Source organism: Bufo bufo, chromosome 4, assembly GCF_905171765.1.
Source record: "Bufo bufo chromosome 4, aBufBuf1.1, whole genome shotgun sequence".
Lineage (NCBI taxonomy): Eukaryota > Metazoa > Chordata > Amphibia > Anura > Bufonidae > Bufo > Bufo bufo.
The window spans coordinates 277,299,719-277,324,959 of record NC_053392.1 but is presented as its reverse complement, the minus strand read 5'-3'; the positions used below and the strand labels follow the sequence as shown (position 1 = coordinate 277,324,959).

Genomic DNA, 25,241 nt, shown 5'->3' with positions numbered 1-25,241 from the left:
TTAAATGTTATTGAAGGACTCTGATAATGAGGCCAGTTAGCTAGGAGCCTCATTATACTAAACACGGCCGCTCCTACCTCTGAACCTCCCCCAGATTAACCCGCCAAAACAGCGTTTTAAATACTTCTATCACAAGTGAATCTGTATTCTGAAAATTGTCCTGACGAAGGGGGCACTTCGCCCTTGAAACGCGTTGACTTTAATAAAAGAATATTATTCATCCCAAGGACGAATAATGATTATATGCCAGCAGCGCATACTTTTATGATTTTCTGCATACAAACTTTCCTGGAACTATCGAGACAGGAAGAGGCCCAGGCAGCAGCACGGCATTCCCTGATGCTGGTGGGGATAGATACCAGCTAAAGCATATACAGCTGTTGTGACTCCTCACAACAGAATCCGGTAAGCGAAATATGCACCAAAATACTATATTATTTATAAGGCGGTACCACACATGAGGCGCTGTGTTTTTTTGTCTTTAGGATCATGAGCAGTTCCTTTCCTTCTCCATACTCTTCTCTTCCCATCACTCTGGTAGAAGTTGATCTTGGTCTCATCTGTCCATAGGATGTTGTTCCAGAACTGTGAAGGCTTTTTTAGATGTCGTTTGGCAAATTCTAATCTGGCCTTCCTGTTTTTGAGGCTCAAATCTTGTGGTGAACCCTCTGTATTCACTTTGGTGAAGTCTTCTCTTGATTGTTGACTTTGACACACATACAACTACCTCCTGGAGAGTGTTCTTGATCTGGCCAACTGTTGCGAAGGGTGTTTTCTTCACCAGGGAAAGAATTCTTCGGTCATCCACCACAGTTGTTTTCCGTGGTCTTCCGGGTCTTTTGGTGTTGCTGAGCTCACCGGTGCGTTCCTTCTTTTTAATAATTTTCCAAACAGTTGTTTTGGCCACGCCCTCATTGTAATTGGGAAAGTGGTTAAATAACATACACCTGGCCATGGAATAGCTGAGAAGCCAATTGTCCCATTACTTTTGGTTCCTTAACAAGTGGGAGGCACATATGCAAACTGTTGTAATTCCTACACCGTTTACCTGATTTGGATGTAAATACCCTCAAATTAAACTGACAGTCTGCAGTTAAAGCACATCGTGTTTGTTTCATTTCAAATACATTGTGGTGGTGTATAGAGCCAAAAATGTCAGAATTGTGTCGATGTCCCAATATTTATGGACCTGACTGTATCTTCTGGGAGAAGAAGAGCTAGAAAACTAAAGCTAGAAGTGGACTTAAAAGGACTTAGAAATATACAGTAAGGACTTACTCTTCTCTATCCTGCTTTATACAAGTGACATTCTAAGACCAAAGTAAGCTATTTCACCATAAAAAGGTTTTCTAATAAATAGCTCCATACAGTAGCAAGGGCAGCAGTAAGTGTCTGGGGCTACTAAATACACAATATGCATTAGGCAACCTGAGAAGCATTTTGGACTGCAGAAGCAGAGCCCAGGAATTGACAGATTTGCAGCAAGAAATTCCCAGTAGAAATGAATGGCAGAATTCTGCGATTAATACAACATGAACAGCTTAACGTACAGACTCTGTTCAAACTGCATTTTGAATCTCCCGGCACTGAGAGGTGTGCTATATATTTCTGGAGTCAATTGGATGTGTTGTTTTTAATACATTTTAGATAAAAAATAAAAAAAATTCCCCATAGAAATGAATAACTGAATTCAGCGATTAATGCTACACGAACCGCTTAATGTACAGACTCTGTTCAAACTGTATTTATAGCAGCTCTCGGTGTTTAGAGGTGTGCAATGTGAGAGGCCATACATTTTAATGCTGTACGGAGACAGGTCAGTATTTAAATGAAGTATTGAACTATGATCCGAAGCTCGATTTTCTCAACACTAGTCAGTATACACTTTGCCTCTAGTATTATATTTATTATATTTAAAATAACAACCACAATATACTACAGTTTTCTGGTGAATATCTGTTGCAGATTTCAATTCAAAAGGTTATTTGTGCCGCAATCAGCAACTTTTCTCCGCTCACGCCAGGTCTAAAAACAGAGACGTGATGTGGGCGGAAATAGGCCGGGAGGCCCGTCTCATTTATCATTTTCTATACCGGTCTGAATAAATGACCCCTTATTATTACAAGTCCGTACTTTAATAAGTATTGCCACTTCAAATGATAGCATGTGTTAGACTTGCATTTCTGTTTCAAGAGTCTTTTCTAGACAAAATAGAAAAGGTTTGATGATTATACTGTATATATATAAATCTAATAAGAAAAAATTAATTAATAGACTGTTTTCCTTTATAAAGACTCATCAGACCCCCTGCCATCAGTCCCCAACACCCTTCGTTCCCCCCTGTGCGATCAGCCCAAGTGCATCAGTTCCCCCAGTGCCATCAGCTCCCCCCACCCCAGTTCCATCAGCCCCTCCATGCCATCCATTGCCATGTCCCCCACTCCCCCAGTGCCATCAGATCAGCCCCTCCATGTCCCCCACTCCCCCAGTGCCATCAGATAAGCCCCTCCATGTACCCACTCCCTCAGTACCATCAGATCAGCCCCTCCATGTCCCCCATTCCCTCAGTGCCATCAGATCAGCCCCTCCATGTCCCCCACTCCCCCCCAGTGCCATCAGATTAGCCCCTCCATGTCCCCCACTCCCCCCCAGCGCCATCAGATCAGCCGCTCCATGTCCCCCACTGCCACTAGATCGGCCCCTCCATGTCCCCCACTCCCATCAGATAAGCCCCTACATGTCTCAACTCCCCCAGTGCCATCAGATCAGACCCTTCATGTCCCCTACTCCCTAGTGACATCAGATCAGCCCTACCATGTCCCCCACTCCCCCAGTGCCATCAAATCAGCCCCTCCATGTCTCCCACTCCCCCTAGTGCCATCAGATCAGCCCCTCCATGTCCCCCATTCCCCCCCAGTGCCATCAGATCAGCCCCTCCATGTCCCCCACTCCCCCAGTGCCACTAGATCGGCCCCTCCATGTCCCCCACTCCCATCAGCTAAGCCCCTACATGTCTCAACTCCCCCAGTGCCATCAGATCAGACCCTCCATGTCCCCTACTCCCCAGTGCCATCAGAACAGACCCTCCATGTCCCCTACTCCCCAGTGTCATCAGATCAGCCCCTCTTTGTCCTCCACTCCCCCGGTGCCATCAGATCAGCCCCTCCATGTCTCCCAGTGCCATCAGATCAGCCCCTCCATGTCTCCCAGTGCCATCAGATCAGCCCCTCCATGTCCCCCAGTGCCATCAGATCAGCCCCTCCATGTCCCCCAGTGCCATCAGATCAGCCCCTCCATGTCCCCCACTCCCCCAGTGCCATCAGATCAGCTCTCCATGTCCCCCAGTGCCATCAGATCAGCCCCTTCATGTCCCCCAGTGTCATCAGATCAGCCCCTTTATGTCCCCCAGTGCTATCAGATCAGACCCTCAATGTCCCCACTCCCCCAGTGCCATCAGATCAGCCCCTCCATGTCCCTCACTCCACCAGTGCCATCAGATCAGCCCATCCATGTCCCCCACTCCCCTAGTGCCACCAGATCAGCCCATCCATGTCCCCCACTCCCCCAGTGCCACCAGATCAGCCCCTCCATGTCCCCCAGTGACATCAGATCAGCCCCTCCATGTCCCCCACTCCCATCAGATAAGCCCCTACATGTCTCCCACTCCCCAGTGCCATAAGATCAGCCCCCCCTTGTCCCCCAGTGCCATCAGATCAGCCCCTCCATGTTTCCTACTCCCCAGTGCCATGAATTTAGCCCCTCCATGTCTCCCACTCCCCCAGTGCCATCAGATCAGCCCCTCAATGTCTCCCAGTGCCATCAGATCAGCCCCTCCATGTCCCCCAGTGCCTTCAGATCAGCCCCTCCATGTCCCCCAGTGCCTTCAAATCAGCCGCTCCATGTCCCCCACTCCCCCAGTGCCATTAGATCAGCCCTCCATGTCACCCAGTGCCATTAGATCAGCCCCTCCATGTCCCCCAGTGCCATCAGATCAGCCCCTCCATGTCCCCACTCCCCCAGTGCCATAAGATCAGCCCCTCCATGTCCCCCACTCCCCCAGTGCTATCAGATAAGCGCCTCCATGTCCCCCACTCCCCCCAGTGCCACCAGATCAGCCCCTTCATGTCCCCCACTCCCATCAGATAAGCCCCTACATGTCTCCCACTCCCATCAGATAAGCCCCTACATGTCTCCCACTCCCATCAGATAAGCCCCTACATGTCTCCCACTCCCCCAGTGCCATAAGATCAGTCCCCCATGTCCCCCAGTGCCATCAGATCAGCCTCTCCATGTCCCCTACTCCCCAGTGCCATGAATTCAGCCCCTCCATGTCTCCCACTCCCCCAGTGCCATCAGATCAGCCCCTCCATGTCCCCCAGTGCCATCAGATCAGCCCCTCCGTGTCCCCCAGTGCCTTCAGATCAGCCCCTCCATTTTCCCCAGTGCCAACAGATCAACCCCTCCATACTCCCCAGTGCCATCAGATCAGCCCCTCCATGTCCCCCACTTCCCCAGTGCCATCAGATCAGCCCTCCATGTCACTCAGTGCCATCAGATCAGCCCTCCATGTCACCCAGTGCCATCAGATCAGCCCCTCCATGTCCCCCAGTGTCATCAGATCAGCCCCTCCATGTTCCCCAGTGCCATCAGATCAGCCCCACCATGTCCCCACTCCCCCAGTGCCACCAGATCAGCCCCTCCATGTCCCCGACTCCCCCAGTGCCATCAGATCAGCCCCTCCATGTCCCCCAGTGCCACCAGATCAGCCCCTCCATGTCCCCCAGTGCCATCAGATCAGCCCCTCCATGTCCCCCAGTGCCATCAGATCAGCCCCTCCATGTCCCCCAGTAGCATCAGACCAGCCCATCCATGTCCTCCAGTGCCATCAGATCAGTCTCTCCATGTCCCCCAGTGGCATCAGATCAGCTTTCCCCATGTCCCCACTCCCCCAATGCAATTAGATCAGCCCCTCCATGTCCCATACTCCCCAGTGCCATCAGATCAGCCCCTCCATGTCCCCCACTCCCCCAGTGCCATCAGATCAGCCCCTTCATGTCCCCCAGTGCCACCAGATCAGCCCCTCCATGTCCCCCACTCCCATCAGATAAGTCCCTACATTTCTCCCACTCCCATCAGATAAGCCCCTACATGTCTTCCACTCCCCTAGTGCCATAAGATCAGCCCCCCATGTCCCCCAGTGCCATCAGATCAGCCCCTCCATGTCCCCTACTCCCCAATGCCATGAATTCAGCCCCTCCTTGTCTCCCATTGCCCCAGTGCCATCAGATCAGCCTCTCCATGTCCCCCAGTGCCATCAGATCAGTCCCTCCATGTCCCCCAGTGCCATCAGATCAACCCCTCCATGTCCCCCAGTGCCATCAGATCAGCCCCTCCATGTCCCCCAGTGCCATCAGATCAGCCCCTCCATGTCCCATACTCCCCAGTGCCATCAGATCAGCCCCTCCATGTCCCCCACTCCCTTAGTGCCATCAGATCAGCCCTCCATGTCATCCAGTGCCAACAGATCAGCCCCTCCATGTCGCCCAGTGCCATCAGATCAGCCCCTCCATGTCCCCACTCCCCCAGTGCCATTAGATCAGCCCCTCCATGTCCCCGACTTCCCCAGTGCCACCAGATCAGCCCCTCCATGTCCCCGACTCCCCCAGTGCCATAGTATCAGCCCCTCCATGTCCCCCACTCCCCCAGTGCCACCAGATCAGCCCCTCCATGTTCCCCAGTGCCATCAGATCAGCCCCTCCATGTCCCCCAGTGCCATCAGATCAGCCCCTCCATGTCCCCCAGTGCCATCAGATCAGCCCCTCCATGTCCGCCAGTGCCATCAGATCAGCCCCTCCATGTCCCCCAGTACCATCAGATCAGCCCCTCCATGTCCCCCCGTGCCATCAGATCAGCCTCTTCAAGTCCCCCAGTGGCATCAGATCAGGCCCCCCATGTCCCCACTCCCCCAGTGCCATTAGATCAGCCCCTCCATGTCCCATACTCCCCAGTGCCATCAGGTCAGCCCCTCTATGCCCCCCACTCCCCCAGTGCTATTAGATCAGCCCTCTATGTCCGCCACTCCCCCAGTGCCATCAAATCAGCCCCTCCATGTCCCCACTCCCCCAGTGCCATCAAATCATCCCCTCCATGTCCCATACTCCCCCAGTGCCATCAGATAAGCCCCTCCATGTCTCCCACTGCCATCAGTCAGCCCCCCCATGTCCCCCACTCCCATCTGTCCCTCCATGCCATCCATTGCAGGTTGTCCCCCTTTAGCGCCATGTCCCCAGCGCCAGTGAAATAAAATAATTACCTAACCTGTACGGGTGCCCCTACAGAGCGCTCCTTCCTCTTCTTCTCCGCGCGCTGCACTGGATCCTGACGTCACACAGCGTTGGGTCATAGTGCGCGCTTACGTGCACTAGGACCTGACGATGTGTCAGGATCCAGTGCAGCGCGGTACAGGCCGGCGGGTGACCATGGAGTGGTAAGTTATAGCAAGCGCTTTACTCCCGCTCCCTGGTCACATGACACAAACGAATCCTCGATGCCAAAAATTAGCATCAAGGATTTTTTTGTGTTGAATTACTCGATTCAATCAAGTAATCGTTTCACCCCTAGTTAAAAGTAGGTTTCCTATGGAGTCAAGTGGAAGGCAAAGATTATAAATCCTTCCTTGATACATATTTTTAGTGTCCAAGTAAAGGTAGAAAAATAGTCGATTACATAAAACTAAGTTACTAATGATGAGAATATGAAACGATAATAATAATAATAATAATAATAATAATAATAATAATAATCACCAGTAGTCATAGAAGTAATAGTATTACTATTATTATTCTGTCTCCATTCCACATAAAAAAAAGACTATGAAATCAGCTTTATGCAAGTATTAAATGCTTACATTGATTATAAGAGCTGAAGCTGCTTTAACGGTAATATCAATGTAATTAAGTAATCTGCATATTCTATATAAACTTTAATATAGATTTTTCCACCTTATTGGATTTATGTTTGGCATGGCAAACAACTGTCCCAAGCCATCTGTGTACTTTTCAATTGTGCCAAACCAGGTATTCAGAGAGTTCACTTAGCAAATTCTAGGCTTCAAACCAACATTTACATGCCAAAAAAACCCATTTTGCTGCTAGCTCTACTGATGATTCCATACTGCAATGTCCTCTTCCTTTGAAAGAATAATTGAGATCATTTATCAAACTGGTGTAAAGTAGAACTAGGTTAGTTGCCTATAGCAACCAATCAGATTCCACCTTTCATTTTAGACAGCTCCTTTGAAAAATGAAATTTGGAATCTCATTGGTTGCTATGGGCGACTAAGCCAGTTCTACTTTTCACTAGTTTGATAAATGACCCAAAATGTATTTAGTAGTTTGCCACATAACGAATGGTTTGCACAAAATATACCAGATTTTTTGTTAAAATATCTTCCAAACTTGGATATTTATTAATATGAGGGACAAAGCAGAGATAAGCAAATTTCTTAAAATTAATTTTGTGTCTGATTTACTGATTTTTTTTTAAAATCAGAGAGAGACGATTAGCCAGCCAATGCATAACTTTCCCCTTGGGAAGAGACATGCAAATCAGTTTTTCTTCCAATTGAATGGGAAAACTACATTTTCTGCACCACTTGGTATAAAATAGGTATTCAGAGTCAATAGATAATCTTTCATAGAGACCATAAACCACAACTTGAATAATAATCAAGCCAGAATCTGCTGAGTGAGTAACCTTTATCAGACTAGCACAAAATTGGCTTTGCTAGCTTAGAGGCCTTTGTCAGGGTCAGGGAAGTATTCTTTCTCAATATGGAGAGAGCCTAGTATCATAAAGAATGAAATTGATTATGTAGCTTGAGAAAGACCTGTGTGTCGAAACGTTGCTGTATTTTTCGGTGTGAATAAACACAAGGATTTGATTCAAGATTGAGACTGCTGTGACTTCCCTGAAGGTTTCTTTACATTTGAGAGCCTAGTATCGTGATGCACTCTCAATTTTGAAAGTAAGCTAATTTGCCTATATTTGGGTTTCTGGGGAAAAAATTATCTTTACTTTCAAAAGAAAACAAACAGCCAATCTGATGACAGCAGATTTGTTCATTTGAATATATTCTTCACAGAAACCAAGAGCCACGTTGCCTAGCCTACAATACTCCTCATGCATACTAGGTGCTCTCCATGGTGGGAAAACGTACCCTTCTAGACCCCAACAAAGACCTCCCAGTTAATGGAATAACTTTTTTCTGCTCTGGGGTAATTATTTGGAAGATGTGTCTAAAATGTATTTAAAAAATGTTCATTTGAAAAATTTGGGACAAATTCTGAATTGATTCTCATTTCTAGAGCAAACCAATATGTACCCATTTTATATCCATGTACATATTTCAGGTTTAAAAAAAATCTGGTTAGTGAGTTACTTGCACATCATCTTTAGCCAAATGTATAGCAAAAGAATATCCCTTTGCCATGTTTTTTTTCTTCACTGATATCATTATTCTTTTGTCAAATCTATACTGAAAAGTATAGGTAACCATGTTTTTCAATAAAATTGTATGAAGTATGTGTTCTGTGCCTTATTTTATGTAGAAAACTAAATGGACCCACAAAATATAATACCATAACTATATTATTTTTTATATTTCTCTGGCTTCAAGTAGAAGTGATCAAAATACAGAGTAAAGCAGTTACTCTGCAACACAAAAGCAATCTATATAAGTCTCTAACCTGTCTATTGAAGAATCTCCAACATTTGAACTCCCTGAGTCTTGTCCTTGATCCATCTTGTTCCTCAAAAGTGAATCCTTATATTCTTAAATGGGTCTTCCGAGATCCTCAGGATAAGTCATCAATATCAGATCAATGGGGGTCCAACACCCAGAGTCCCTGCTGATCAGCTGCTTAGGGAGGAGGCGGCACTCCAATGAGTGTTGTGGTCTCTTCACTAAACACGGCGCTGTCCATTGGATAGTGGACATGCTTGGTATTGCAGCTCAGCCCCATTCACTTGAATGGGGCTGAGCTGCACCTAGGCCACTTAATTGATGAACGGGATGTCACTGGCCGAGAAATAGCCCACAATGTTTACTGGAGTGCCGCTGATCAGTGAGGGTCCCAGGTATCATAATCCATTTTAACATTTTGCTATGTTCCTTCTAAACTAGAGATGAAGATTGATATTGACTGAAGTGATATTCTTTCAGTATATATTTTCATTTTAGTCTTTGGAGATTACATTTTTAGATGTTTTATGTACATCATAAGAGCAAGCTTGCTGTGTGTTTTTAACTCCATCACATAAATTTAAAAATGAAGTTTATTCTTTTTCAGAAGTATTGTTTGGATTATGTGAATCATGATTTATTCATCCCATGCAAAATTCTAATAAGATGAAGAATGGGAATTGACTAACTGCATTATTTGCTATTGATCTACTGTATGTTATAGCATAACAAATATGAAATTTGAAAGAAATTGCGAAATTGCGAATACTAATAAGGTAAGCAAGGAAAAATAATGTTCTCACCTCTCTTCGTAAAATGCAGTGGACCATCACAATGACAAATCCTTGTAATGAATCAAATACTGCAAAGAGTATCTGAAACAATATCGATCTTTTATCTGTCATTGCTAGAACAGCTGACATCCATGTCAAAGCCAGGAGAGGGAGGACAACACAAGAACTCCAAAGGGATGCCCTATTCAGACAGAAATATTTGTTTGCTGAACCAGATTGTGCATTGCAACAAAATATGGTACAATAGTTATTACATTAACAGCCAACACCCTTCAGTGACAAGAGGACCCATGGATAATAGATATATGATACTTAACAAACTAGACCAGACCATCATGCTACTGAAGGGATTATTGCTGATGCAAATGTTTTTTTTTTACTTAAAGGAGGTTTTTAATTTAATACATTGATGCTAATGTTTAAAAACAGCAAAAGAAAAACAGAACAGAAAAGGCATTGTATTATTATTAGAAGAACACAAATTGCATCAGGCTATTTTCAGACATGCACGGTAAAAGATTTGTAACAAGAAGATGTAAATGATTTAGACTAACATGGCATTACTGGCGGTGGTGGCTGACAAAGCTGTTGTTGAAACTACTCCACACTTGGCACATTTGAGCGTCAAACCGCTATGAGGCTCACTCATCTGACTGCAAACAAACAGAACACCCACAAAAAGAACAAAGTATTCAATTTTCACCAAAATAATTGCTGCTGTAGATTTGTAGTTTTAAAAAAAAAAATTAAGATCTCATGCATACGTGACACGATGAATGCATTGATTTGTTTAATAATGGAATTTTGTTTTGTAATCTAGATATCGAAACAAAAGTTTGTGACAATCACTACGAATACAAGAAGGATAATTTCATTCATGCATGCAGAGACTGTGTCTTTATTAACAAATTGGGAAGTTCCCATTTTGCTAAAGTACTATAAAGCAGTTGAATATACATTGAGCTTAACAAAAGCAGGTGCTAAATCAGACATATGATGACAGTCCTATATTCAGGCTAATGCAGTCCATTTCATGAAATGTTGTAATGTTTGGAATAAATTACATATAGATTGTAGTACAGGTAAGAACATCATATCTAATTATTAATGTAGCTAATTATTAAGTGAACTGCCAATTCATGCTTCAATTTCACGGTTATAATAGAAGCATAGCCTGAATGTAAGATTTAAATGAATGAAATTTAATGATCTATTTAGTTGAATATGATTATTGTTTGATAAACAGTGCAGAAGCATCAATCCACAATTTATATATAAAATAAACATTCTAATAAAAATGTATAACAAATGAATATATTTATTTACTCATATTCACTCCTACAGGACAAACCACATAACTATAGCTATAGAATACATTTTTTCCAACCTGCAATCCTTATTATATATTCTTAATTCCTTCCTTTGAGATATTGCCTTGATTAGTGGCTTTTATAAGACAGTTGTTTCTGGTCTTACATCAGCTGTTACTGGAAGAATCTGCTCAGTGGGGAATATAACCTGTGTCACTTCCTACCGCTATAAACACATTTTATAAGTGTGTAATAAGCAAACTGTTTGACTTAATTGGTACTTTCAACAAGTATTTTTTTTATTGTACTTTCCTCATTATAATTGAATGATTAAAATTCAATAATTAAATGATCAAATAAAATCAGAGTAGAAACGGTAGTAACTAATTAACCCAATGTTTACTGTACATAATACCAAATTTCTGTTACATGACAGTAGACCACAGGTAGCTTATTTTGTGAATTAGATCATTGCAAATGACAAATAATTGCTCTCTACAGGGAATACCTTTGTCTCTAGCTAATTTAGGCACTGGCTAAAAGTGGCTAGTTTTATGAATTCTTTATGAAATGTAAAATCTACACCAAGAAACTAATTTTCAAAGAATGCCAATCAAAAAGTAGGTATCATTAAAGCAAAAAATATTTACACATGATCAGTGCTTTGATACAGGAGAAAACACTCCTACTACAAGTTAAAGGAACATTGGCACACTGTATTATGCCTGGTGAGGGGCCAGAGGAGGTAGAGCATGCCACATGGATTCTCTTTTTGGTGGTCTACAGATCCCTGTAATGCACCACCTCATCATGCCCTACACTAGGTAATAGTGTAAAAGTTTCATATGCATGAAGATCTATGGAGTTTGGTATAGTTCTGGAGGAACCAAATTATGTGTGCTTTCCCTGTGTGGAGCCAAAGCTCCCATGAGAATGCCTTCAAAATATACTGTAGGTTGTAATTTCTTCACAGTCTGAGCCTCTGTGTTCCTTTGTGTTAGGAATCACAAATGAGTTTACAAATATCATTGTGGGAATTTATCAAGCTCTGGACTCCAGAATTATGTCTTTAAAAAGTGGCGAGATACTACTTTGTGACTTTTAAGGCACATTTGTGCAAAAATTTAGCATTTTTACATTGCTCATTCCAGTTTAGAAAAGTTGTTGGGAAATTAGGCATGGTTAACCTATCAAGCTGATTGCAGTCAGGTTTATCAACTATGACTTTTCAAAAAGTCAAAACAAGGGGTGGCATAGGAAATGGAGTAACATCTAAAGACATAAGTCTTAGACTTAAAGATGCACCAAATGTATCAAGCATCATTTGAGATTTGATAAGTTTTATGCAAATTACAGCAATACAGACTCCTTTTATAAACTATCGTTTAAGGGAATTTTGATATAACAAAGTAACTGGTATTCGAAGGATAACAGCAAATCTCTAGGGTGAAGAAGACAGGTGACAAATAAATACAGTATCCATAGCAACAGACTTAAAATTCAGTGAGCAAAAAAATAAATATATATAATTACACTGTAGACATTGCTTATATCTAGAGCGTATTGATAGAAATATAAAATATGTCCATTTATTGTCTCACAGACAAAAATATTTAAATATTGGCAAATAATGTCTGTTCTTTGAACGGGTGGATGGTGGGATGTGTTGAGATCCTTAACCCTTTCGCTACCAGCACCGTGAATGTACGGCGCTGGAGCAATGTGCTAACATGGCACCCGCTCGAACGTGCAGCGGGCGTCATGACCGGAAGACAGCAGAGACCTGTGGCTAATTACCCTGACCGGCAATAATGCCAATCGCGGTAATTAAATGCTTTAGATGCCGTGATCAAGCGAGATCACGGCACCTAAATGCACAAAAACCGATGCCCCGTGTGGCCAATTCGGACATCGGTGGTTGGGCTGAACACTCTCATCCTTGCTGATAAGGCTGAAAGTGTTCATGCTGCAATTCTTATTTTGGCCACCAGATGTCAGGCCAGGATAAGAAATCAGAAAAGTTTACTGTAAATAGCAAATCTAAAATCCCTGATAAACAAAAAAATATATACAGTCTTGTGAAAAAATTAGGACACCCTTTGAAAGCATGTGGTTTTTTGTAACATTTTTAATAAATGGTTATTTCATCTCCGTTTCAACAATACAGAGAGATTAAAGTAATCCGACTAAACAAAGAAAACTGAAGAAAAGTCTTTTCAAGATCTTCTGTAAATGTCATTCTACAAAAATGCCTATTCTAACTGAGGAAAAAGATAGGACACCCTTGCCCCTAATAGCGAGTGTTACCTCCTTTGGCTGAAATAACTGCAGTGAGACGGTTCTTGTAGCCATCTACCAGTCTTCGACATCGGTCTGAGGAAATTTTACCCCACTCCTCAATGCAGAACTTTTTCAGCTGTGAGATGTTTGAGGGGTTTCTTGCACGTACAGCCCTTTTCAAGTCACCCCACAGCATCTCAATGGGATTCAAATCTGGACTTTGACTTGGCCATTCCAGGACTCTCCATTTCTTCTTTTTCAGCCAATCTTTGGTTGATTTACTAGTATGTTTTGGGTCATTGTCATGTTGCATGGTCCAGTTCCGCTTCAGCTTTAATTTTCTAACTGATGGTCTCACATGTTCTTCAAGCACCTTCTGATACACAGTAGAATTCATCGTGGATTCTATGATGGTGAGCTGACCAGGTCCTGCTGCAGCAAAGCAGCCCTAAACCATGACACTTCCACCTCCATGCTTCACAGTTGGTATGAGGTTCTTTTCTTGGAATGCTGTGTTTGGTTTACGCCAAACATGTCCTCTGCTGTTGTGTCCAAATAATTCAATTTTGGACTCATCTGTCCAAAGAACATTATTCCAGAAGTCCTGGTCTTTGTCAACTTTATCGCTGGCAAATGTCAGTCTGGCCTCGATGTTTCTCTTGGAAAGCAAAGGTTTCCTCCTTGCACACCTCCCATGCAAGTTAAACTTGTACAGTCTCTTTCTGATTGTAGAGGCATGTACTTCTACATCAACAGTAGCCAGAGCCTGCTGTAGTTCTCGAGATGACACTTTAGGGTTTTTGGATACCTCTTTTAGCATCTTGCGGTCTGCTCTTGGGGTGAACTTGCTGGGGCGACCAGTCCTGGGCATGTTGGCAGTTGTTTTGAAAGCCCTCCACTTGTAGACTATCTTCCGGACAGTGGAATGGCTGATTTCAAAATCTTTTGAGATCTTTTTAAATCCCTTCCCAGACTCATAGGCTGCTACAATCTTTTTTCTGAAGTCCTCTGACAGCTCTTTTGCTCTCACCATGGTGCTCACTCTCACTTCAACAGTCAGGAGCACACCAAACTAAATGTCTGAGGTTTAAATAGGGCAAGCCTCATTCAACATGCAGAGTAACGATCTACTAATTATGTGCACCTGGTGTGATATACCTGTGTGAGATCTGAGCCAATTTAAGAGGGAATACATGTGAGGGTGTCCTATCTTTTTCCTCAGTTAGAATAGGCATTTTTGTAGAATGACATTTACAGAAGATCTTGAAAAGACTTTTCTTCAGTTTTCTTTGTTTAGTTGGATTACTTTAATCTCTCTGTATTGTTGAAACGGAGATGAAATAACCATTTATTAAAAATGTTACAAAAAACCACATGCTTTCAAAGGGTGTCCTAATTTTTTCACATGACTGTATATATAATTAATAAACTCATAAATGAGGCACAATTTTTTTTTAAAGTTAAAAATGTATTTAAAAAAATATATATAAAAGTTTCAATCAACCCCCTTTCTGTATAATTAAAATATAAATACCTATATATTTAGGCATACCTAAATATTTACGCTCATACTATTAAAATAGAAAAAAAAATTCCAATACGGAGAATTACGTGATGGAAAAAAGGTTCAAAATGGCCGATTTGCCATTTTTTCATTGCTTCTCTTACACAAATAAATGTAATAAAATGTGATCAAAAAGTCACACACACTCCAAATTGGTAATCTCAAAGTTAAAATTTATTTTTGAACTATTTAGACATAAAAAACCTATACATATGGGGTATCGTTGTAATCGCACTGACTCAGAGAATGAAGGTCATGGGTCAATTTTGGTGTAAACGAAACACCGTGGGAACAAAACCCGTAAAACGGTGGAGGGATTGCGTTTTTTCTTTTCCAATTCTACCCCATTTGAAATTTTTTACTACATTTTATGCCATAATTATTAGGGGCATTACAAAGTACAACTTGTCCCGCAAAAAAAAAGCCCTCATACAGCTATGTTACTGGAAATATACAAAACTTCTGGCTCATGGAAAATAAGGAAGAAAAATGAAAAAGCAAAAATGAAAAAACCTCCGCTAGCCAAAGGGTTAAAACTATTCTGACTGGCTTAATATTTGTCAGTTGTTTCAGAGAAACTGTAATAATACATACTTTTTCCATGCAATTATACAATGGAGAGTCAAAAATAAAACCCCTCAAATATTATTGCAATTCTTTCATGAGGTGCTGTAATTAACAAAACGTTGACCGTAAAATAACATACAAGAAAGCTTCAATGTAAAAGAAAAGAATGCTTTGATAGTGAATTTCTAATGTTGCAATTATACTTTGATCCCCATGAAAAGTACACCTGACATCAATCTGAAAATTCATTGAATTTGCCAAACAATTATGATTAATAGCTTCTGTAGAGCCTAATTAAAAAAAATGTAAAAGAAAAGGGTGTTTAACTGTTTGATTTATGCACAGCTACAAAGAATTAAAGGGGTTGTCCGGGTTCAGAGCTGAACCCGGAAATACCTCAATTTTCACGCAGGCAGTCACCCTGAATTGAGCATCGGAGCAGTTCATGTTCCGATGCTCTCCTTTGCCCTGCGCTAAATCGCGCAGAGCAAAGGCATTTTCAGGAGTTCCGGCAACGAACCGGGCTCTCCATGGGGCTGCCAGGAATCCCGGTGACATTACCGGCACTGATAGGCGGGCTTTAGGGCTGCCCTAGCCAGTAAAATTGCTAGGGCAGCGCTAAAACACGCCCATCAGTGCCGTTGAGGTCACCGAACACACTGCCGGGTGGAAGCTTCTGCACGGCAGTGTGTTATTGTAAACAAAAAAGCACGTGCCGGCGCGATCTAGCGCAGGGCAAGGGAGCGCATTTAGATGCTCCGATGCTAGCATCAGGAGGGCTGCCTGGGTGAAAATATGTGTATGTCCGGCTTTCATCTCTGAACCAGGAAAACCCCTTTAAGGTATTGTGATTCTTTCTCTCTTAACTACACACAATACATTAGGATTAGTGTTGATCGAGCACCAGAGTGCTCGGGTTCTCGAGTACAACACTTTGGGATGCTCGGGTGCTCTTCCAGGGCCAGCAATTTGGAAAGGTGCGCATTTAGTGCTATGGCCTGTGGGTGGGTGGTTGTTTGGGTATTTGCCCTTTCATTCAAAGGCCTGGGGTATGGACATCTGTACGCTGCGCTGGGACACAGAAGTGTATGTGCTATATCAGTGGTGCCCAACCATTTTTCGTCTGAGGGCCGCACTAGACTTGGTATAAATTTCGTGGGCCGGAATCAGGTAGCTTTGCCAGAAAGAAATGAAAACGCTGTGAGGGGACACGTGTAAGCATTACTACTTTGAAGAGGGCACATACTGTATCTGGCATAACTACTGTGAGGGCGACATATCTGGGCATAACTACTGTGAAGGGGCACATATCTGGGCATAACTACTGTGAGGGGGCACCTATCTGGGCATACCTACTGTGAGGGGGCATGTGTGAGCATTACGTCTGTGAAAAGGGCACATATCTTGGCATTATTACTGTGAGGGGGCACATATCTGGGCATAACTACTGTGAGGGGGCATGTGTGAGCATTACTACTGTGAAGAGGGTACATATCTTGGCATTATTACTGTGAGGGGGCATCACATAAAGGGGTATACAACCGATAAAATGTGAACCGGGTCAGAGAGGTAATATTGGTGATTCACTATATTAGTATCAATGTGGCGCCGAGCGAGTACTAATTGTTCGTGATACCTAAATCCATCGCATGAGTTCAATCACGTAGTCTGACCCAAGAGCCAGAGGTATAAGCCACACATGAAATGTACCACCTAGGGTTTGTAAGTGTCCAGCAGGGTATGTAATTCCACAATCACAGCTGTAACGGGGCTCCAAAGGCGCACTCGGTCTCCCATCAGCCGCAGACCTGCTGCTTAGCTTCGGGAGCGAGGATCTGTGTTCGGCCTCGTTCCCAGGGCGGCTTTGCTAGCTGGGAGGCTCCGTGCTCCTAGGTCTGCCTTGAGCGCCAAGCTGATAACTCGGTGCTCGACTTGCCTGTCTGACGGTCATGTGACGCTGGTCACACCACATGACCCTCACTCCCCACTATAAATACAGGCAACCTGCTGGCTACAGGTTGCCTGTGATTTTGGTCCCTTAGGCTGTGTATTATTATTGTTATTTAGCTTACCTTTGGATTTGACCCTTGATCTGCTTCCTGACACCTCTTCTGCCTGCTCCCTGAACCTTGACGCTACCTCTCGGATTTTGATCTGGGCTTGCTTTTGGATTTTGTCTTTGCCTCTTCTCTTGTACTGATGTGACCTCCCGGATTTTGACCTCGGCCCGCTCTCGGATCTGTCTCTGTCTCCTCCCCAGTGCTGACGTGACCTCCCGGACTGACCCCGGCTAGTTGACCCGCCCACCCTTCCGTTTTTGGTGGTACCTTGCTAGTTCCACCTCGCTGTCCGCTCTAGTGCTACCTCTCATTGGCTGTCTGCTTCCCTGATGTCTCTATCTCTCTGATTGCACTTACTCAGGTCAGGGACTGTCGCCCAGTTGCGCCCTGTCACCTAGGGCGGGTGGTGAAAGTAGGCAGGGACAGGGGACCGAGTGGCAGCTCAGGGGGTGCACCTCCGCTCTATCTTTATACCCGTGACGCTACCCCGTGACACACAGCCCCCTATATGGTGGATCACAGAGGGCAATATATGCCAAGTTATGTTACAATAGGCACAACTTCACAGCAAGTATAGTGTGTATTGTACACTGAAATGATGAATGGCCTATGACATAAAGCCTCTGGACTCAGAAAGATGTGTATTTAGCGCTCGGTACATAGATGTATCATAACACTACTAGAGGGCAGTTGTCGCCCAGGAGATGGCCGTGCACTTAGCCATCCGCTCGGGAAAAAATAAATGGTGCCTTAATGAAGCCAGTATTGATCAAGCAACTGATATGGCTCATACACAGCCAACTATCAGTGCAGACTGGCGTAGGTGTGAAACAAAAAACAGGCTCAATTGGTGGTGTCCCACTCAAACCAGTCGAAAAAACAGCTGATATGACTCATACACAGCCAACTATCAGTGCAGACTGGTAAGAGTAGCAGTAAAAAAAGGCTCGACGCGTTTCTGTGCGCCTAATTAGCGCACTTCCTCAGGAGCCAGACACCAAAAACAAAAATCCCTACCTAAGCCACACTCTTTAGTATGAGAGTCGGCGTACACGAGTGGCCGACTCTCATACTAGAGAGTGCTACTTAGGCAGGCTAAGTGCACGACCATCTCCTGTGCGACAACTGCCCTCTAGTAGTGTTATGATACATCTATGTACCGAGCACTAAATACACATCTTTCGGAGTCCAGAGGCTTTATGTCATAGGCCATTCATCAGTTCAGTGTACAATACACACTATACTTGCTGTGAAGTTGTGCCTATTGTGACATAACTTAGCATATATTGCCCTCTGTGATCCACCATATAAGGGGGCTGTCATTGTGGCATTCCATATCCTGCTGGCCACTTACAAACCCAGCTAGCAAAGCCGCCCTGGGAACGAGGCCGAACACAGATCCTCGCTCCCGAAGCTAAGCAGCAGGTCTGCGGCTGATGGGAGACCGAGTGCGCCTTTGGAGCCCCGTTACAGCTGTGATTGTGGCATTACATACCCTGCTGGACACTTACAAACCCTAGGTGGTCCATTTCATGTGTGGCTTATACCTCTGGCTCTTGGGTCAGACTACGTGATTGAACTCATGCGATGGATTTAGGTATCACGAGCAATTAGTACTCGCTCGTCGCCACATTGATACTAATATAGTGAATCACCGATATTACCTCTCTGACCCGGTTCACATTTTATCGGTTGTATACCCCTTTATGTTTTCAATATTGATTGTTAATAAACTTTTTTTTGTTTTGTGAATTAACAAGCCACATAATCTGTATGGAACTGTTGAATGTTAATACATGGAATATTACAGCAGATTTTTGGGGTTTGTGAACCCACCCTTGGACGTTTTACAGATTTGGAGTAGTTACATGTTCTGTTCATTTGTAATAAAATTGAGGGTCCCTTTTGGTTGATTCTGTATGTCTGTGTGCTTTTGATTTTATACAAAGGCATATGGCTTATGAATTTAGTGTGAATAAATGCAGGATGCTTTATTACATTGATATACAAAGGTGTTCTCCACTAAACAAAAAATCTTGGTGCATCGTGGAGGCACCATATAATGGAATTTGGAGTACTAATTTTTATTGTGTGCTGTAGTACATGGTCCATGCACATACTACTGCAATGTGCCAAAGCTCTTGGACCAAAATTGGCATCATGACTTCATTTTTAAAAGGAACTATAATGGATACTGAATAATGAATAATGTTTATTTTATTTCATTTAGTTAACATGGGTCCATCAGGCTTCTTATCTTTTTACTGTACATAATCGATAAGCCATTTTGCTGGTCATACATTTTCCAGCAGTTGCATCAGGAGAAACATACTTACAAACTTATAATACTATTCATTCTATTTTATGGCAAACCATGTAGTACATGAATGGGATGGGTCTTCTAGCCACTCTCTGCTCTGTTGGCTACTATAGGGGGCGTCTAAGTGACAGAACCCCCTCCTTGACATCTATATGCCCTAATAGGATCTGTCATTAAACAACCCTTTTTTATAGCAACATGATTGTAAGCATACATACATTATTTGTATCTGTAGACATGACAAGAGGATGTATGTGCATCAGAGTTGAGAAAATGTATTCTTAATAATCAAAATTTGACCCAAAATTTTCTAAACATTTTGTATTTGTTAGAATTTAAATTTGTTTAGGGAGAATTTTTAAGGGAGAGAAATTTCAAGGCAATTAAAGCACTTTCAATATGTGTAGAATACTTGAATTGAATCATATGGTAGATTTGGGCAAATAAATTCACTAATCTCTAATTCCCATTATACAAACTACATTTTTTATACAGTTTAGAACACTGTTTTCAGACAATTGAATCCATTCTGATTAAGTCTTTCTCTAGCCGATTACCAATATTTATTTTAAATTACAATTGTAGAACTACACATAAATCAACTTTAAATATAATTACTAAAATTAAAACCATGTTTATTTGATTCACTCAAAAGATTTGATGTTCTCAATATTTAAATTGCATATATCGCCTACTCCTCATTACACTGGCTATAAGCCGTAAATTAGTCATATTCAGATTTTACTTGCTGGCATTTCAGTTAATGATGATTCTGCACTTTTTTTGTTTTTAACTTTTGAAAATGACATTAAATATGTCTATAAACATGAATGAAATATCATCTTCTCAATGAAGCATGCAGCTATGTAACTACTAGAAAACAAAATTAAGAAACAATAAGCAGAATGAAAAAAATAATAATGTGATCATGAGTGATGACAAACATTCGGATGCAGCTTACCCTGCTCTGTGTTTAAGCTTTTTATCAAGGATACCATCTCTTGAAACAAGTTTATTAAAGACCAAAATTCCAATTACCATGTTGACCTGCACAACAAAAAGATTATTTAAACACAAACTCCATTGACAAATACAATAAGTATATAAAAATAAAATATAAAAAAAACATTTACTAATTAAATTATTGAACTTGTGTCATTTTGAACTAATACAAATTGAGTTTATATATTGAGTTTCCTGTCTCAGAGGATAAATATTGTACTGTGTACATTTCCTTGCCTAATTCCTTGCTATTTGTACAATGTTTATTAATTTTCAAGCTTTGTCTGTCAGATAGTTTGCAATGAAATATTTATAGACAAAAATAATATTCCAACTAGACTTGGCACAATTTCTCATGGTAGTTTATTTCCATTTTAGAGATACAGATGTGCTGTTTGATGATCACACACCAGGGAATTTGATGCCTAATTTGAGCACTGTTTATTGGATTAGTTTGCACATAAGATTTTGAGCAGCACAGTAACGTGATATAATACAATTTAAAATGTTCTTTATCACACCAGCTTTTGACACTGAACTTTTATGAACCCTTTTTTTTTTTTGAAACAACGTCTACTTCTTGGTGGAAGAGCCAGTGATATTTCAAGATGATTATATTTAATCTGCCATACTTCTTTATAGACAGACACAATGCTATATCAATGGAAACATTGGCGCCTCAGTTTTTTTTACATGCAACAATAGACACAGATTCTTAAACATACACAATCTTTATGCTATTTTTAACATTCCAATGGTTCACATTCCAATAGATTTGATGGCCCCCAAAAATTTAATGTCATCTCTTTTCAATTAAGTTAAATTTATTTATATCAAAATGAATGTTTATACAGCAAGTAACTAAACCTTCCTTTTTTTTTTCCTCCTACATAATTTTTACTTTTTCTATTCATAATACAATTTACTATTAACAATTTTATTCTGTTAGTGTTAATATATGGATACTGAAAAGTTACAATCACTTTTCATTAGAAGCTTCCACCCAAAAATATGATCACATGTTGTCCTGATGCTGGGATCTCTATCAATGAACTGTTCTCCACGGAAGAACCCAGCATAAAGCCACTATGGAGGAAATTAGGCAATCATTTTCTTTTTTATTATTACTTATTTATATATCCACAACATATACCATTGTAAATACAATTTATAGTGGCTCTGCCTCTTTTTTCCATATACCATTGTGCTTCACAATTGCTGCCCCCAGTAAAGCTCACAATCTAAATTGCCAATCAGAATGTCTTTGGATTGTAGGAAGAAACTGGCATAAACATCGGAAGGTCATACAAACTCCATGCAGATGCTGTCCTTGAACCTAGGCTCCAGTGCTACAAGGCATTAGTGCTAACCACTGAGCCTGCCCATGGTGCCTACTGAAATTAATAGGACATATATGTAATGTATGGGCTTAGTGAATTCTCCAGAAAGACAGGAGAGGGATTTGCATACCAATAGATGTCACATTTACAGTATATGAGATTGCAATTCTTACACGTGAACCTACTAAAGATGAGCAAATTGATTCTAAATGAATCAAATTCAACACGCATTTTGTAAAAATTTTAATTACTTTCGAATCAGAACTTTTGGAGTTGAATTCATGTGAATTTTGTGAAGAAAAGATAGAGCGAAAGTGAGAGAGAGAGAAAGGTGAGAGACTAGAGAGAAAAATGAGTCCCAGAAGAACACTTTTAGCCGAATTTAACTCAAATCAAATTTGGTTGATTCTGTCATCTCTAGAAACCACTAATTTTGTATATTAAAAGTACTGCCACAAAAATGTTTATTCTCTGACATGTTAGAAAGGTACATGATGTAACGTGTAGTGAAGATAATCTTCTTCTTTTTTTTGTGTAAATCTCTTTTTATTGTTTCAAGTATATCAAACAGAAGTCCACAATACGACTCATGTCAAGAGACTTACAGTGAAAGTACAATATTGTAGATTACAAATATTGTAGATTACAAAAATAGTCGCATATGAACATAATCATATTATGAATCCAAAGCATATTCATTATACAAATGAAACAAAGGGAATATAACATATAAGGGAAGGAATAAAAAGGAAAAAACATAAGGCACTTGGTAATTGAGAAAGACTAACCCTCAAGGGGTGGAATAGAAATATTAGTCCACTGAGGTATGCAAAATGTTATACAGGTATGATGCATCTAATTTGATTATCCCATATGATGTGATGGGGAAGTTCTAATCCTCAATTATGTCTGAAGAAAATGGAAAAAAGACATGTTCCAACACAGATATACATATTAGCTAAGAAATAACAAGAGTCTATCCTCATATTATCCCACTAATTGATCTAGGATCGCCTCATCTCTCACAGCTTGGGCTTTTTTCCAGGGAGACCATACCTCCAGGTATTTAAATCTATTGCCATGGATCCAGCCCAACAACTCCTCCATTCTATGAAGTTGATGCATTTTGTTGAACCACATATTTAGGTCTGGGGGACTAGAGTCCCTCTATTTGGTGGGAATGAGCAGTTTCGCTGTGGCGATCATATGAGTGGGAAGGTTATTCTTTGAAGGGCGGAAGTTGTGGTCAGGGATCCAGAGCAATACTAACTCAGGAGAGAGTGTTATAGAGGTAGCACAGATTGAATTGATAGATCTCTCGACATCCTTCCAAAATTGCACTAATAGAGGGCATGACCACCAAATATGGATCATAGATCCCACTTCTGCAAGACATCTCCAACATTTATTGTTGGGGGATATACCTATGGAGAATAAGTACTCTGGAGTCCTATACCACCTTGTGATAGTCTTATAGGAGTTTTCCTGAAAGCGAATACATGTGGAGAACCCAGCTGCATGAGACAAAATATATGAAGATTCAGCGTCAGAGAAGCATCTCCCCAAATCTTTTTCCCATTGACGTAGGAAATATGGTTTAGTTCTACTGGACATATTCAGTAGGTTGTTGTATGTAATAGAGAGTGACTTTTTCAGGGGTGTTGGTAGTATAGAAAGATTTTCTAGCCACGTGGGCTCAGAAAACGTACAATCCAGGTCTTTCTCATATTTCTTACAGGTGTTTCTGAAGTCCCACATTTGAATTGGGGTAGTTTTTTTTTTTTACCCAATTTGGCATGGATATCTTCCAAAGGTAAAATGTGATTAGATTCTATCACCTCACCTATTCTAACACCACTTAAAGAATGCCACCAACTTTTGTCTCTACCTCCTATCCTGTTAAAGAGGTAAGGGATCACATCAAGTGGAGCTAATTTAGATAATTTAATCCCTTTTGGGGGAGCTACTGGAGAGTTGCAGTGACTAATAAGCATGCTTTTGGTCAACAGGCCCATCTCTGGACAAAGAAAGAAAGGAGCTTCCTGGGACCACAAAATAGCATTCCTATGTATCCCTAGTATAGTCCTCTCTATATCCAAATAAGGTGCATTTATTTTATCATTTGTTAGGAGCGCCCATCTAGCTAGTTGGATGGCCCTATTATATAATGCCATATCCGGTAAAGATATACCACCTTTATGCTTTCTCTGAGAAAGAAGTGAGTAAGCAAATCTAGGCCTTTTAGTATTCCAAAGGAAGGTTGTGAATATTCTTCTGATTTGAGTATAAAAAGAGGCGGGAATATGTAACAGGAGGGCCTGAAATAAATATAGCAATTGGGGTAATACAAATGTGGAAAGAAGGTTTTTCCTCTTAAACCAGGACATATAGGGTTACCTTTAAAGAAGAGATTAAGGATCTAATTTTAGAGAGTAGCAGAGTGTAATTAAGTCTAAACAAAAGGTTTAGATTAGCAGGGACATTAACCCCTAAAAACTTAATAGATGTCGTGGGCCATTTGAACGCAGAGGATCGTTTGAGTATGGCTAGGACACTATTTGGGACGTTGATTGGAAGGGCTTCTGACTTGGAGAAATTGATCTTGAAATTGGACACTACACTATACTTGTCGAATAGGGACATGATGGCGGGAACTGCTTCTTCAGGGTTGGAGATAACTATTAAAAGATCATCAGCAAATGCTGCAGACCTATGGTGATACCTACCAAGGGAAACTCCTTGTATCTTATCTGATTGTCTAATTTTGAGGAGGAACATTTCTAGGCACAGGATAAAGAGGGAGGGGGAAAGAGGGCAACCCTGCCTTGTCCCATTTTTGATGGGAAAGGCATCCGACAGGGCTCCATTCACCAAAACTTGTGCTGTAGGGCATGAATATAGCGAGAAGATGGCTGAAACAAAAACTGAGGGAAAGCCAAATTTCACTAAAGTGGCTTTCATGAAATCCCAGTTAACCCTGTCGAATGCTTTCTCCGCATCAGTTCCCAATAATAACATGGGTGTATTTGTAACTTGTGCATTATGAATTAAGTGTACCAACCTCCAAATATTATGTTTCCCTTCCCTTCCCGGGACAAACCCTACTTGTTCAGGGTCAACCAATTTATTAAGCAATGGGGACATTCTGTACGCTAATAATTTAGACCACCATTTCAAGTCGCAATTGAGTAGTGAGATGGGCCTGTAGCTCCCACATTCCTCAGGGTCCTTTCCTTCTTTGTGCAAGATAGTTATATGTGC

At 41.7% G+C, this 25,241-nt stretch overlaps 1 protein-coding gene across 4 annotated transcripts in view; it reads right to left on the bottom strand.

Moving 5' to 3' along the window:
- ADGRB3 (adhesion G protein-coupled receptor B3) overlaps window positions 1-25,241 on the bottom strand; it is a 1,057,188-nt gene that overhangs the window by 71,566 nt on the left and 960,381 nt on the right. For 3 of the 4 annotated variants that reach the window (XM_040428625.1, XM_040428624.1, XM_040428626.1), the window contains 3 exons: window positions 20,600-20,685; window positions 10,092-10,190; window positions 9,547-9,718 (listed from right to left, as the gene is read on the bottom strand). In XM_040428625.1, coding sequence (XP_040284559.1) covers window positions 9,547-9,718; window positions 10,092-10,190; window positions 20,600-20,685 — 357 coding nt within the window. The remainder of the gene's footprint in view (window positions 1-9,546; window positions 9,719-10,091; window positions 10,191-20,599; window positions 20,686-25,241) is intronic. The other variant, XM_040428627.1, reaches the window with a different exon arrangement.